Source organism: Sphaerulina musiva (assembly GCF_000320565.1).
Source record: "Sphaerulina musiva SO2202 unplaced genomic scaffold SEPMUscaffold_10, whole genome shotgun sequence".
Lineage (NCBI taxonomy): Eukaryota > Fungi > Ascomycota > Dothideomycetes > Mycosphaerellales > Mycosphaerellaceae > Sphaerulina > Sphaerulina musiva.
In genome coordinates, this window is record NW_016017392.1 from 1,135,832 (window position 1) to 1,148,640 (window position 12,809).

At 51.6% G+C, this 12,809-nt stretch overlaps 6 protein-coding genes across 6 annotated transcripts; 1 reads left to right on the forward strand and 5 right to left on the reverse strand.

Moving 5' to 3' along the window:
* Positions 1-113: 113 nt before the first annotated feature.
* SEPMUDRAFT_151553 (WD40 repeat-like protein) lies at positions 114-2,775 on the reverse strand. The gene is made up of 3 exons (XM_016906888.1): positions 2,599-2,775; positions 721-2,508; positions 114-661 (listed from the first exon to the last, which is right to left on the reverse strand). Exons 1-3 carry the CDS (start codon positions 2,695-2,697, stop codon positions 383-385), a joined length of 2,166 nt encoding a protein of 721 aa, XP_016757706.1. The 5' UTR covers positions 2,698-2,775; the 3' UTR covers positions 114-382.
* Positions 2,776-3,360: 585 nt separating this feature from the next.
* Positions 3,361-4,465, reverse strand: SEPMUDRAFT_135946 (NAD(P)-binding protein; the record flags this gene model as incomplete). The annotated part of the gene is made up of 1 exon (XM_016902743.1): positions 3,361-4,465. The coding sequence occupies one exon, from the start codon at positions 4,463-4,465 to the stop codon at positions 3,518-3,520; it is 948 nt and encodes a 315-aa protein (XP_016757707.1). The 3' UTR covers positions 3,361-3,517.
* Positions 4,466-5,203: 738 nt separating this feature from the next.
* On the reverse strand, positions 5,204-7,300 carry SEPMUDRAFT_128221 (uncharacterized protein). Its single transcript, XM_016902201.1, has 3 exons — positions 6,157-7,300; positions 5,694-6,094; positions 5,204-5,627 (listed from the first exon to the last, which is right to left on the reverse strand). The coding sequence occupies exons 1-3, from the start codon at positions 7,232-7,234 to the stop codon at positions 5,526-5,528; spliced, it is 1,581 nt and encodes a 526-aa protein (XP_016757708.1). The 5' UTR covers positions 7,235-7,300; the 3' UTR covers positions 5,204-5,525.
* A 216-nt stretch (positions 7,301-7,516) lies between these two features.
* SEPMUDRAFT_92405 (Pex2_Pex12-domain-containing protein) lies at positions 7,517-10,022 on the reverse strand (the record flags this gene model as incomplete). The annotated part of the gene is made up of 2 exons (XM_016910586.1): positions 7,517-8,942; positions 9,006-10,022. The coding sequence occupies 2 exons, from the start codon at positions 10,020-10,022 to the stop codon at positions 8,550-8,552; spliced, it is 1,410 nt and encodes a 469-aa protein (XP_016757709.1). The 3' UTR covers positions 7,517-8,549.
* Positions 10,023-10,207: 185 nt separating this feature from the next.
* SEPMUDRAFT_151558 (ras-domain-containing protein) lies at positions 10,208-12,390 on the reverse strand. Its single transcript, XM_016906889.1, has 5 exons — positions 12,038-12,390; positions 11,783-11,986; positions 10,501-11,726; positions 10,375-10,437; positions 10,208-10,307 (listed from the first exon to the last, which is right to left on the reverse strand). Exons 1-3 carry the CDS (start codon positions 12,293-12,295, stop codon positions 11,382-11,384), a joined length of 807 nt encoding a protein of 268 aa, XP_016757710.1. The 5' UTR covers positions 12,296-12,390; the 3' UTR covers positions 10,208-10,307; positions 10,375-10,437; positions 10,501-11,381.
* On the forward strand, positions 10,236-10,629 carry SEPMUDRAFT_52142 (DASH_Dad1-domain-containing protein; the record flags this gene model as incomplete). The annotated part of the gene is made up of 3 exons (XM_016909216.1): positions 10,236-10,307; positions 10,375-10,437; positions 10,501-10,629. 3 exons carry the CDS (start codon positions 10,236-10,238, stop codon positions 10,627-10,629), a joined length of 264 nt encoding a protein of 87 aa, XP_016757711.1.
* Positions 12,391-12,809: the final 419 nt, after the last annotated feature.

Consider the following 12,809-nt stretch of genomic DNA (forward strand, 5'->3'; position numbering starts at 1 on the left):
TTCCAGCCCTCCCCCCTCTCTCTCTTTCCTGACTAAGGCCAATCATGGGCGTCGTGGGAAAGGCAAAACACACAGTAACACAGCCTACGGAACTTTCGCGAAGTGTTTTAAAAAGAATATTGGGATCCCATCCAAGGAATTACATATATATGTACATCTTCTTCTAGCTCTCTGTTGGCGCTCTTCGCATCTTATCTTCATGCGGCCCGTCCGTTGTTGCCAGCCATTGCGTTTGTGGGGGTTTTTTTCTTTCTCCCTAGAGCGCCGTCGCTGTTCCTACTACAAACAAACAGCTTCTGGAACTTACTACTTATGTACAAAAACACACAAGGCCTCGTGAGGTATCAAGGATCATCTGGGAAAAAGGTCTGGGAGGGGCAGATCAACAACTCCACACACCCACCACACCGTCTCTTCTCCCTTCAATCAGGTACCCATCCTTGATGCGGACTCGCTCGACGATGGATGGTCTGGTGTTTTCTTCCTCTTCTTGGAGCGCACCAGCGCCACAGTCCCATTGTGTTCCCTCGGTCTTGTCGTAGACTTTCACGACATTTTCACCTGCTGCGGACACGATGCGGCGAGTGTCAAATTGCATGGATGTGATCCCTGCATCGTAGCCAAAAGCATCATGGATGTTTCCACTTCGAAGGTCCCATATCTGTGGTAGTATCAGTAACATGAAGCAACACTCAAATGGGCGAAAAGGACATTACTTACCCGCACGCTCCGATCCTGCGAAGCGGTGACGATGAACATATCATCGAACTGCAATGCTGTGACTGGACCTGTATGGCCAACAAGCTGGCGAATAACCATGCCAGATCGGAGATCCCATAATCGCACCATGCCGTCAGCAGTACCACAAGCCAGGGCCGTATCGAACACTTGAAGTGCTCCAATAAAGTCGGCCTCAGCACTCTGCAATCTGCCACCAGTCGGCTTCCACCAGTTGCCCTCCATCGAAGCACCATTCACAGGCGCAGGAACAGCCGTTGGATTCAGTGTGGCAGCTTGTGCCGCAGCCCAAAGCACATCCAAAGTTTGCACACATCGTCCTTTTTCGAGATCCCACTCTCGTAATGTCTTGTCCGCAGAACCGGAGACAAGTTTCGTGCCGTGGAAGTTGAGCGCCGTCACTTCCGCGACGTGTGAGGAGAGTGTGAACATGTGGCAGTCCGCCATCGAGTTGCCGTGGTACTCTGGTTGGGGCGCAGAGCCAGAGTCCGACCCTGCTGCAGTGTAGAGTTCTTCACCAGTGGCAGAAGCTGCATCTTCGCCCTCACCGTCCTCCGTTATGGGCTTGGAGCTGAGATTCGAGCTCACAGCCGGAGTGTAGTCTGCTTGGTTCAGATCCCAGAGTCGTATGCTTGCGTCCATGGAACCCGTTGCAACGATATTGTCTTGCACCTGCAAACAGCGCACACTGGACAAGTGCCCTTCTAGCATGCCCATGCATCGTCCGGCGTTCAGATCCCATACTCGCACCGTATCGTCCAGGGCAGCTGTAACCATGGTCCCGAAAGGCGCATCAAAATCGAGAGCTGTGATAATGTCGTTGTGGGCAGGTATCTCGCGGATCTTGGACCCAGGCTGCATGTGCTCGTGCAAGACAGGCATCGAAATCCTTCTCGACGTGGTCTTTTTCCTCTTCGTCTTGGCTGGGGTCTCCTTGGCCTTGGGCAACTTTTCATATATGCTTTCCGACATGAATCCTGGACTGTCCTCGCTCGTCGGTTCCTCTTCGTCCGCAGCTTCTCCTCGCTTCGTACCCAGAGTCGCAAGCTCCGACGTTTTTTGAGCCAACGCAGCTTCGTCGGCCAGTTCTTCTTGTAGCTCATCCAGCCTCTCGGTAGCCTCCAGCACTTCTTGCTCCAGCTCTCTTTCCTCGTCCTCCAGTCCAGCGAGCCGACCTAGTATGACTTTCCGCATGGTGTTGAGATTCGAGATCTTGTTGTCAATCTCTCGAATCTCGCTCGTGCACATCGTCTTTCGGATGCCCATCATCTCCAAGCGATGTTCCAAGCGATCCTTGTCTCTCTTCAACTTCTGTAGCTTTGGTGGCCCTTGGAACGTCTCTTGCTCCGCATTCTCCAGCAATCTCTGTCCTCTGCTGTTCTGTTTCCCGTGCTTCTTCCGCCGCCCCGGCTTTCCCACATCGTCTTCCTCTGGGAGAGTCGCCTTGAAGCCTTCAAACAGGCTGAAGGGGCTGGTGCTCGCAGGCACATTCCGTAACAGCTCGTCAGGCAGAAAGGTGAGGGCGCGATGTTCGATTTCGCTCGTGTTGAAGTTGGATCGGATCAGCTCTCTCGGATTTGCCTTGGCGAAGGAGAAGACGGAGCGCTGGATGGTGGGTCGCTGGGAGAAGCGGCGCACAGAAGAGAGGGCATTGCGGTAGTGATCCTGGCCTGGGGTGTCGCTATGAGAGGCGCCATGGCCATGGATACCGGTGATGAGCTGGGACGCGGTGGCGTGGACGGTGCGACTGAAGGCCTCCAGTTGGCGCGACTGTTACCGTTTGTTAGCGGTCTGGTGAAGAGAAGCGAGAAGAGGAGGATGGAGATGGGTAGAAGGAGGGTGGTGATGGATGCGACACACCGGCAAGATCGAGTCGGCGTCGTCGTCGTGGTGCTGGTGCTGAGACATGTTGCTGTTGTTGCTCTTCCGCGGCGACGTGCTTCGTCCTCGATGCGCCATGGAAGCTGTGAGTTCTATGAGTGGCGCATTGTGTGTGTGTGTGTGTTGTTTGCAGGCGCCAAAAGGGCTTCTCTCTCGTTCTCTCTCTCTCTCTTTCTACACCTATGTGGTATGACCTCTCTCTCTCACACTCACTCTGTCTCGTGCTCTCGCACATGAACGTCACCAGCTGGATGCCTGCCCTGCAGCTCCCGCACCCGACTCCAGTAATTTTCGAGCTCTAAACCTGACAAGCGACCAAAACTTCTTCCTTAAAACCTTCCTTCCATCCTAAAGTCTTAGGTTCCTATAGAGGGTTCTTGTGTATGCATCTGTAAATCGCTACATTCGGAGACTCTGGCGATATATAAAGTATACGTGCTGGTGTACATATTTACTGCTATCAGTATACGCGCATTCAGGAGAAGGTTTTGGCCGCTTGTTAGGTTTAGAGCTGTGTCCCAAAGCGCACACCTCACTCCCGCCCCGCCGGATCTTTTCTGTATCGACAACGACAACAACAACAACATGAAGCTCAATCATCGCGGATGTGCTGTTGGTAGAAGTCCTAACTACCAGACTACATTTATTCACCTATCCAAAATCCACTCTTTAACCTACCCAGGTGCCTCCTTCAGAGTCCAGACCTATCCTGTTGATATACATATGACCTGAAGGAACCCCCCCCCCAAAGCATCTCACCAACCTACATATATTTCGTCTCATCAGCTTGGCAAATACATCTATTTGAGCCCCAAATGTCGAACGCCACAAAGTCATAATCTACGGCGGCTACATGTAGCCACCACCTCCCACGCATGCACCTTACGTACTGACTCCATCAACCCCGACTCTTCAAAACTTCCATTAGTCCCACAGGTTTCCTCCCAATAATCTTCTCCACATCATCACTAATCACCGCCATCTCCCCCAACCGAATCGCCGTCCCAAAAGAAACCATATCCGAACTATTCCACTTATACCCTTTAACGCCCTCCCTCTCAAACTCATCCCCCGGCTCCCGCGGAATTCCCAAACGATCAAAATCCTCAAACATTTCCTCATCAGACACAAACTCACAAGGTAAATCCTGTCCAGATAACTTCGCAGCCATCTCCGCCACCTCTCCATACGAAAGTAACTCCGGACCCGTCACATCATACACACGATTCCGATGCAAATCCGCATTCATGACCGCCACAGCAGCAACTTCCACACAATCCTCCTTCGCGACAGGGGCAATTTTCCCCTTTCCACAATTCGTTTTCAGACTTCCAGAATTTCTCGCTGCGGGTAAAATGACATCCGCAAATGCATCAGAGTATTGGGTATCGCGCAAGACGGTATATGCGGAAATGCCACTGAGGCGAAGCATTTCCTCTGTAGCGCGATGTTCTCGGACGACGAGAGCGGAAGGATGGGGTAAATCTGCGCCGATGAAGCCTGTGTAGAAAATGTGTTGGGCTCCGGAGCGGACGGCGGCGGTGATGGCATTTTGGTGTTGGGGAAGGCGGGCGCCGGCGCGGGAGGTGCTGATGAGGAAGATGATGTCTGCGGTGGTGAACGTGGCAGTGAGGTCTGAGAGGGGATCGTCAAAGGAACCTTTGCGGAGAGTGACTTGTGCGGGAATGGGTGGTGAGGTTTCGGAGAGCTTGTTGGGGTTTCTGGAGACGAGAATTATGGTCGAAGGATCTATGCCTTTTTCGAGGAGACGCTTGAAGAGAAGTTGTCCATATGCTCCACTGGCTCCTGTGATGAGGATGCGAGGGTTGGGTGTTGATCCTGCCATTTGAGACGTCTGCTTCGTTTGTGTCTCGGGCAAGCCATGATGATGATATAGGTGATGTTCGACGTCCCTGAGAAGTGATCCACTCCTGTATCTTGGCTGCCGCCCTTTCGTCGGAGGTCGGTTCGAGGTCTTCCGATGGACGAGTGATAGTGCTTATAGTAGTGTCGATCTTTGTTGATAGTGCTTTGTTTACTGGGTTCCACCAGGTGATACAGCATATTTTATCGCGCTGTCAGCGGCTGTGATAGAGCTCGTTCCACACTAGGAGCTAAACAATTATGCCGCTTCCCTGCTCTCTGTTATCTCTGAACCCCATGTCGGTTTATCCGTTGCGTCCGAGTCCTATAGAAATATATAAAAGTTACAGGCAGTCGTTATAATACGATGTTGAGAATCTGCTAGCAATGTGCCTTCGAAGAGCCAATTATTCGCTAGTGCAAAGCTGGATGATCATCGGGACCAGGTTGCTAGCCCGTGGTAGAAGAATGAGAGGAGCGTATCGATATAGGTTTAGGAAGTAAGAGGTATGCTGGTCACAATAAATCTTAGGCCTATTCATCGATAGAATGGAATGCTGAGGTAGATGCATCAGATGCAAAATATATATTGTGCGAGGTTTTGAGTGTTTAGGATTGACTGTGACAAAAGTTCCTGCAGCATCGTCAGTTTAAGATCTTGTGAACGGCAGCGGTCTCGGGAGGTCAAAGAGAGTAAAGTCCAAGAAGTCAGGCAGCACCGTAGTAAAGCAATCAATTAGTGGCCCATGTCGACTTCGGTGGGAATGAATGTCAACAAGCAAGCCGTATGCAAATCATTCAATTCTAGATATGTCATTACTGTAATGTGTGCGCCATCATATTCTTCGGCCGAATCCTCTGTCAAATCATATTGCCTGTCAATGCCATCTACTATGATGAACATCCGTTCTCAATCGAAAAGTCTGTGCCTCGTAATCAGTCATCCATATCCAAGACTATGTCATCCAAAAGTCTTTGAACCCACGGAAGATACGTCTCGGAGTCTGATTCTATAACGCTCATCAGGATATGATCGTAGATAGTCAGAAATAAGCGACCGGCGTACCCTCCGACTTCTCGTCATCCAGCTCATCGCTCTCTTTCCAAAACGCTGTGGGACCTGCTGGGCCATGCATATCGTAGTCCTGCATGACAAATTAGTAACGGTGCAGACACCACGGCGTCATTTACACATGGGAAACAAGGTGTACCTTATCGAACCAGTTACCTAGTACGCCTCTTCCAGATTTCAGCCCTCCAACCTGGATGCCTTCACTTCTCCAGCGTTCTTCACCATGGAAAATAGAGAATGTGGTCCATCGGATTTCGCCCTCTGGGGTTTGTCGGACTGTGCCTCGGATTCTGCTGTTTGCGTTGGGATCCCAGCTGGCATGCAACGAGCGACTCGTACCACGAAAGTGCACGACAGGAAGTCTCTCGCCTTGAAAACGACTCCAGTCCTCTTCGGCTTCTTCTTCATCCTCGGTTTCGTAATTGTCATCATCGTAGTCATCTTCGTCGAACGCCGCCGTGCTTCCAGAGCTTCTTCTGCCACTTTCGTTTGGCGCATCGATTCGTGTGACTTGCAGCTTGATGCGTATCAGTCTTATAGCTACAAAGAGTGGAGAATCAGTGAGGGAACAATACGTGCCATTTCACGAAGTTCAATCAAACCTTCTTCAGTATCAATTGGCTCTCGCAGTTGATCTTCTGGTATGCGGTCGCTGAAGTTGAACGCATAGAGGTCGTTGTAGTCGAGGAAGCAAACCACACGCATCCAGGAGCCCGTCACACCGTATGGATCTAGTGCATCGAGATTGAGCGCAAGTTCACGAATGACACCAGCATCTTCATCGAACTCTTTCTTCTCTGAGGGTGCGATACGTGGAGGAGTCCTGTATGAGCCTGGAGTTGCTCCTACAAATGGGTGCTTCCAAACAAGTGGGAACCTGCCATCGCTGCGGTCTGTGAAGCGCCTCAAATTGAATCCAAGCACGATCATGATCGCCTCGACTTTCTCCCAGTCGACTCTGTGGGAGCCATCTTTCATAAAGGGTCCCCAGAGAGTGGCATCTGAATACTCTCGCAGGTCGTAGACTTTGCTTCGAGCGTATTGGTGCGTATTCCGACCATGAGTGTGAGAACGCGTACATAACGAAGGCGATAAGGCGAGTCCTGCTCGGGGATGTCGAAGGAAAGAGTGAAAAGGAATTCGAGACACAGAGGGTTCGACGGGGACGCCATAGAGACAGTGCAACTTTGCACTTGCTTGACGGAGCTCTGGAGTGTCAGCTTGCGTCTGATCGTTGTCGCCCGCTCGGCCTGGCGCAAAAAGTGCCGAGGAACACAGCAGCGTATCAATGTTGTCTGCACTTTTGAAGCTCTCGCCGAGGAGATGTATATTCTTGCTTGCTTCCTGATCCTTATCGGCTGTTGCCACGAGGCTGACAATCTCGCCAGCTACGAACTCGAGGTTCTGCCGTTTGGCATCTCTGTTGTCGGTGCCCAAGAGCTTCTCGAGCTTGACGCGGCGGTGCATCCACTCTTCATAATCGGGCTCTGCAGGGTGGTCGATGGGCTCATCGTATCGTCGCACATAGAGGTCCTTGTGGAGCAGCCGGTTGCCGCTGATGTACCTATGCAGTGCTCGGCAAGTCTGAGAAAGCGACGACAGGTCGCCGGGCTCGATCTCGGTGAAGATGCAGTGGAGGAGCTCGTGGGAGAGCTCGAGGAAGGACGACATGCTCGTCATGGCGTCAGCCGGATCGGAGCGGTGCGGTGGATGTCTACGCAAGTCTGGGAGGGATGTTGTGATGGCACGAAGGGCAGAACTGGGAGTGCTATGGACTTTGGACTCGGGCTGTGCATCAGTTCACATGTCATGTCTTGCAGTGCCGTTGAGTGCTTATCGGCGCTCTGTTATCTCCGCCGATGAACCAGGATGAGGGGTAAACTAAGTTTGACGCTAATTGACTTCGTGCCGAACTGCAAGTGAATCTCATCGTGCCAAGTACGGTATAACTAATATTGTCGACGTCTTTGATCTGGGCTCAGCTCTACTGTATACCGAAACTTCACGTGGGGCTCTGTGGTAAGCAGTGTTGTTGGAGAGCCAGTGTGAAGCTTCCACTGTTACGGACACTGATGGACAATCTATTTTATACTACTACAACCCAGCGAATCTATCACCCAAGACATTATCCACCAACTTCTCTGCATGCGCATGAGCAACACCCTGCATTGAAAGCGACATTCTCGCCCAGAGATACTCATCATCGACTTTCGAGGAAATGAATTTCCAGGCCTCGCGGGCTCGTCGACAGGCTTGGACGGCGACTTTTTGATCTGTGGTTTCCCGATGCCAGTTGGGATTGATTAATGATAGGATGAGTTTGGATGCAGATTGTAGTGACGAGGATTGCACCAATCCTGCGGGATTGCCGAGCAGAATCCGAATCATTAAGAATTCTATCAGAGTTTCCAAGTGGCTGTGTGGCTGTGCCGCTTCGGGCAAAACCGCTAGGAGATATTGATAGAGCTTCACGAGCTTCTGGGGAGAAATTTGCTCAAGAGAAGGTAGGAATCCTTTTCAAAAGCACCCATGTCGAGACGAACGCGGGTGCGAGGGCCAGTGCCGCTTGCAAGTAGCTGGGCGTCAGCTTCTTCGGCGAAGAGGGACTTTCGCCAGGCACTGTAGGCTGTAGCTTTGATTTTGTACGTTGTAAACTGTAGACATCAACGGTCTAGTGTTGTTTGTGACGAGGACCTGCGAAATCGCATCTTAGACGTGCAGGCTATGCAGGTACCACCTAGGAGGTATGTTCGCTCGCGCGCCGTGTACCGTATAGCCGTGGGGATCTTCGGCAATTCACCGGCAGTGGGTTCTCGTGCGCTGAGGTCCGCTTTCTGCAAAGCGCGGCAATTTTGGACACCGTCCAGAATTCGGCTTCGTAACGGTGAGATATCGAGTGTGGATGTAGACGGTGGTGTCAAGTATGCTCCGAGCACCATCTTCTGCGTGGCTGGCCCCAACCCTCGACAAGTCTCAGGTAGTTGGGTATATTCGCTCACACGATGACCCTCCTAATACCACTCGTACCTCCCAATACCCTCCTACCTGTGACAGCATCTCTCCCAACTCCACTCTCCCACTTCTCCCTGCGACTGCCACCTCCCTCTTCGACCCATCCCTTTGCGCCTTCTTCTTCCCCTGATCCCTCCATAAAGGCTTCTTGACGCGGATGTGTTCCATCAATCCACTTGTATATACAAGTGTAGCAGTACACATAACCCGTCTGAGCAGCCGAAGGAGTCTGGATTGGTTGGACGCAGATTGGACATAGGGAAGACGTATCGTCATCCACGCCACTGTTGGTGTCGGAATGAGGTGGCGGGACTGTCAATATAGGTAGCATACTTGTAGCTGATATAGGTGGGCCATCGATTGCACTGTCTCGTCTCTGCTGTTGGTGTTGGGGTGGTCTTTCACCCTTTTCGTCCGCGAATGCGGCTTTCTTGTCGACACTGTCGCTGTTCTTCGCCTTCTCCTCGCTGTCCTTCTTCAGCTTCGTAGTCGTTGCGATTCTCGGCATTCCACTGATGGTGGGCGGAGGCAATTCCAATCCCTCATTCGCCTTTTTGCTCAGCTGTCTTGAAAAGTCCGAATTGTGCCACCATTCCAAGAATTTGAGCGCAAAAATACTTGTAGGCAGCAACAGCTTCAACGCCGTCACAATTCTGGGCTGTAGAAGTCTCGACATGGTCCTTGGAGAGAAGATGCTCGTGGTCGTCGACAATCCCGGTCTCGCGGCAGCAGGAACTCCTCCTTCCAATGTGAGCGCAATAGCCTTATGATCCGCGCTATTCAACCTTCTGATCCTCGTTCCCAGGATCCACATGAACGGACTGTGATATTTCGTCCCATCGAACAAATACGCCAAATTGAACGCCAACATCATGAAATAGTATGCGGCATTCACAGTAGGATAGCATTTCCTCAAAAACCATTTATACAACCACATGACTTTGTCCTTTAGTTTCATAGAACTGGGGTAGGCTTCTCGATCTCGGTAGGCAGGTCCCAATAGATTGATTCCCGAAGCGTGGATATCATAACTCTCGTCCAATTTTCTTTTCAGATATGGTATTCCTACAATGACTGCCAGATTCCTCCAGACATCGCCATCCTTCAGCGCCAACGTCTCTCTGACCTCTCTCTGCGCACCAAGTCGCGCGCGTGGGGATTCTCCGCCTTTGATCCTTAGCACCCGTTCGCGTTTGAGGCCATAGAAGTTCTCGGTGAAGCTTCCGCCATAGGTACGGAGGTAGAAGCGTTCTACAGCCAAGGAGAGGACGGAGTAGAGTTCGTCGAAGTTGTTGAGGAGTGGGAGGAGATAGCGCGGGTTGCGATGGGTTGCTACCGCAAGGAGATATCGGAGGGAGGGGGGGATGAGGGCGGAAAGTTCGTTTTCGGAGAGGATTTCGAAGAGAGAGGGCTTCTGGTCATCATAGTTGGTGGAGAGGGCGGACATGAACTCCATTTTCGATGCGATTGTTGGAGGAGCATATCGTTGTTCGTTGTGTATGTCCAAAGTGATTGGAAGCGAAGTGAACAAAGGTGACCACGCTCCAGGCTGCCGAGGTTCTTCACAATTTCCAGTCGCGTCCCAACTCCCGAACTTTCCAAAAGTCGCGTCATCTCAATTACCACCCACAGTACCTACCTACCTTATCTACCTAGGTAATCCCTCAATATGACAGAACAGGACGAAGGCCGAGCCTTCTTCACGCAACAACGAGCCCTCCTAATCCAAGACATCGCAGCCGTACGTACGCTCCCCGTCCTCTCCCTGGGCTAGCTCCCAGCCCACATGCCTAACAACAAGCTACTAGAGCATGGAAACCGTCCTCCAAAACATCAACAAACTAAACCGGAGCTTAGAGGGTGTCATAGCGGTATGATCTCCAGTCTACAGCTACAGCATGAGTAAGAGAGGAGAAATTGATTGGGAATTACAGGTCGGAAATGAGTTCAGTCAAGTCGAAGGACTCTGGTCACAATTTGAGAACGTCATGGCGAAGCCGTCGACGTCTTCTTCTGCTGGTGCTGAGAAAGGAGAATTGAAGGGAGAGGGAGAGGCGGTGTGACATCGAAGCATGCGAGGGGAGAAATACGACACTTATGATACCCAAGGAGAAGCGAGCAAGTAAGCATGGCTGGAAGATGACTGATGCGACTTCAGCGTGTCAAAGGGAAAGGCACGATGGCGATGACAATTTGAAATTTGTATCTGAACTTTCATGAACCGTACTCATGAATTAAACTACCGTACACTCTAATAAAGCGCATAACACCTGAATGGCTGGCTCCCATCAGTCCTCGCAGACCAAACTCGAGCCCGGCTCCAGAGGTCCACTCCATGAATCATAACAAAGCCACATCATGCATGTTTCATTTCCAAAAGCACTCTTTGCTCCCCCCAAAAGTCGTATACTATCCTCAACGCCAAAACAGATGAAGAAAAATGCTTGCTGCTGGCGTAATCTTGATGCACGAATACTCTCAATGCACCCTTGGTCCTCTCTTCCTCACCGACGCTTGTTTCCCCACAGGAGACGCCGCATTTCTCGGAACAGCAGGCCGAAGTGGCCAACGTTGTTGATCAGTGTCGATGGAGGGCTCACTTCCATGGGCTGAAGTTTCGCGACCGTCTTGACTCGTCTTGGCAATATTTCGTGGGGAAGGGGTTGTGGGAGGCGAGGAGGCTGTGGTCTCTCGTTCTCTTCTCTGTACGCTAAAAACACAAAAAGAACAAGCTGTCAATAAATGCAATTCGGATAGTCCCATCTCTCCCACGCACCTGCTTTGGTGGTGATTGTGGTGATGAAGAGATGGAAACTTAGAGAATCTGGCATTTACTCCGCTTCTTCTTTCTCGCTGGCATAGATTGGCTGCCTCGACTGCCCAGTCGCGTGTCTTGTTCATGGAGTTCGTCTTGCCCGCGTACTGCAATGTCGATTGCCGTATCAAAGATTTCTTGGACGCCTGTGGCTTCTTTGGAAGAACACTCCATGTATAAGGCGCCCATCTTCTGCGCGACAGTTTTGCCTTGCTCTTTGGTGACAGGTGTGAGGCCTTGGGTTTTGAGAAGTTCAATGCAGGTGCGTTTATGTCGGAGGTCGGATTTGAGACCGCAAAGGATTATGGGTGTTGTCGGGCAGAAGTGGAGGACTTCTGGATACCACTGCGAGTCAGGCCGTGTTAGTGGACGTCCATAAAGCGCATAGATTGTCTCCTCACCTTGTCGAGTACATTCTCCAGCGAGTTCGGACAGTCAATCGCAAAGCACACAAAAAGCAAGTCGGTCTCGGGATATGACAATGGTCGCAGTCGGTCATACTCCTCTTGCCCAGCTGTGTCCCACAGTGCAAGTTCCACGCCTTTCCCGGAATGTTTGTGCTCGACCGTTGTGATGTAGTTCTCGAATACGGTAGGCACGTATTTCTGTAGCAAGTCAACTTCCCGCCTGTTCCCTTGATACGGACCGTCACCTACCTCTGGAAAGTATCCTTGGCTGTAGCTAATCAACAAGCACGTCTTCCCGCAGCCGCCATCTCCCACCACCACAAACTTCTTGCTGTATTCGGGCGGCGCCGTGATATTTGTCCTGGCGCTACTCGTAGTGTTTACTGTGCCATCACTACCGCGCGTGCTCCTCCGATAGCTGTCGTTGCGTGCGAGAAATGACTTGCTGCTGTTCTTCCGACGCAGATGGTCGTAGGACGGGTTGCCTCCCACGGCGGTGACAGACATGGCGGGGAAGTCAAGTCGAAGCGTGTAATATGGTGCTGGAATGATGCTGTCGCGGTGTTGATTGGAACCTCTTTCAGTAGTTGGAATGCGATGCGGTGCGGATGGGGTGAATGGGATTGTCTCAAAGAATCCCCGATTCCAAGAATAGTCTCGATTCAACACTGGTCGACCAGGTAACGTCCGTCCCGCGCGCCCAAGCCAGCTCGGGAGTCTCTAGAACCAACCCCTCCGGCCAGGGCGCCATTGCAATTGGTAGAGACTGATGCTGATGCTGTCTGTTGATCATAATGAAAAGCATCAAGACCGGTTTCAAGGTCTTGCTCGTGCGTTCTGTATCTGCAACCGGGTTGGCGATGGATGTGGTGAGAGCTGCGAGCTTCTCATCTCCGCCTTGGCGCTCACTGGCTCAGTCAAGCTGCCTCTCGTCAGCTTCAAAGTCTGTTCTTCTTGACTTCACGTCCACCTCCGTGATATGCAGTGTGGGGAGACTTGCTCGTAGAGGCCACTCTGCGAC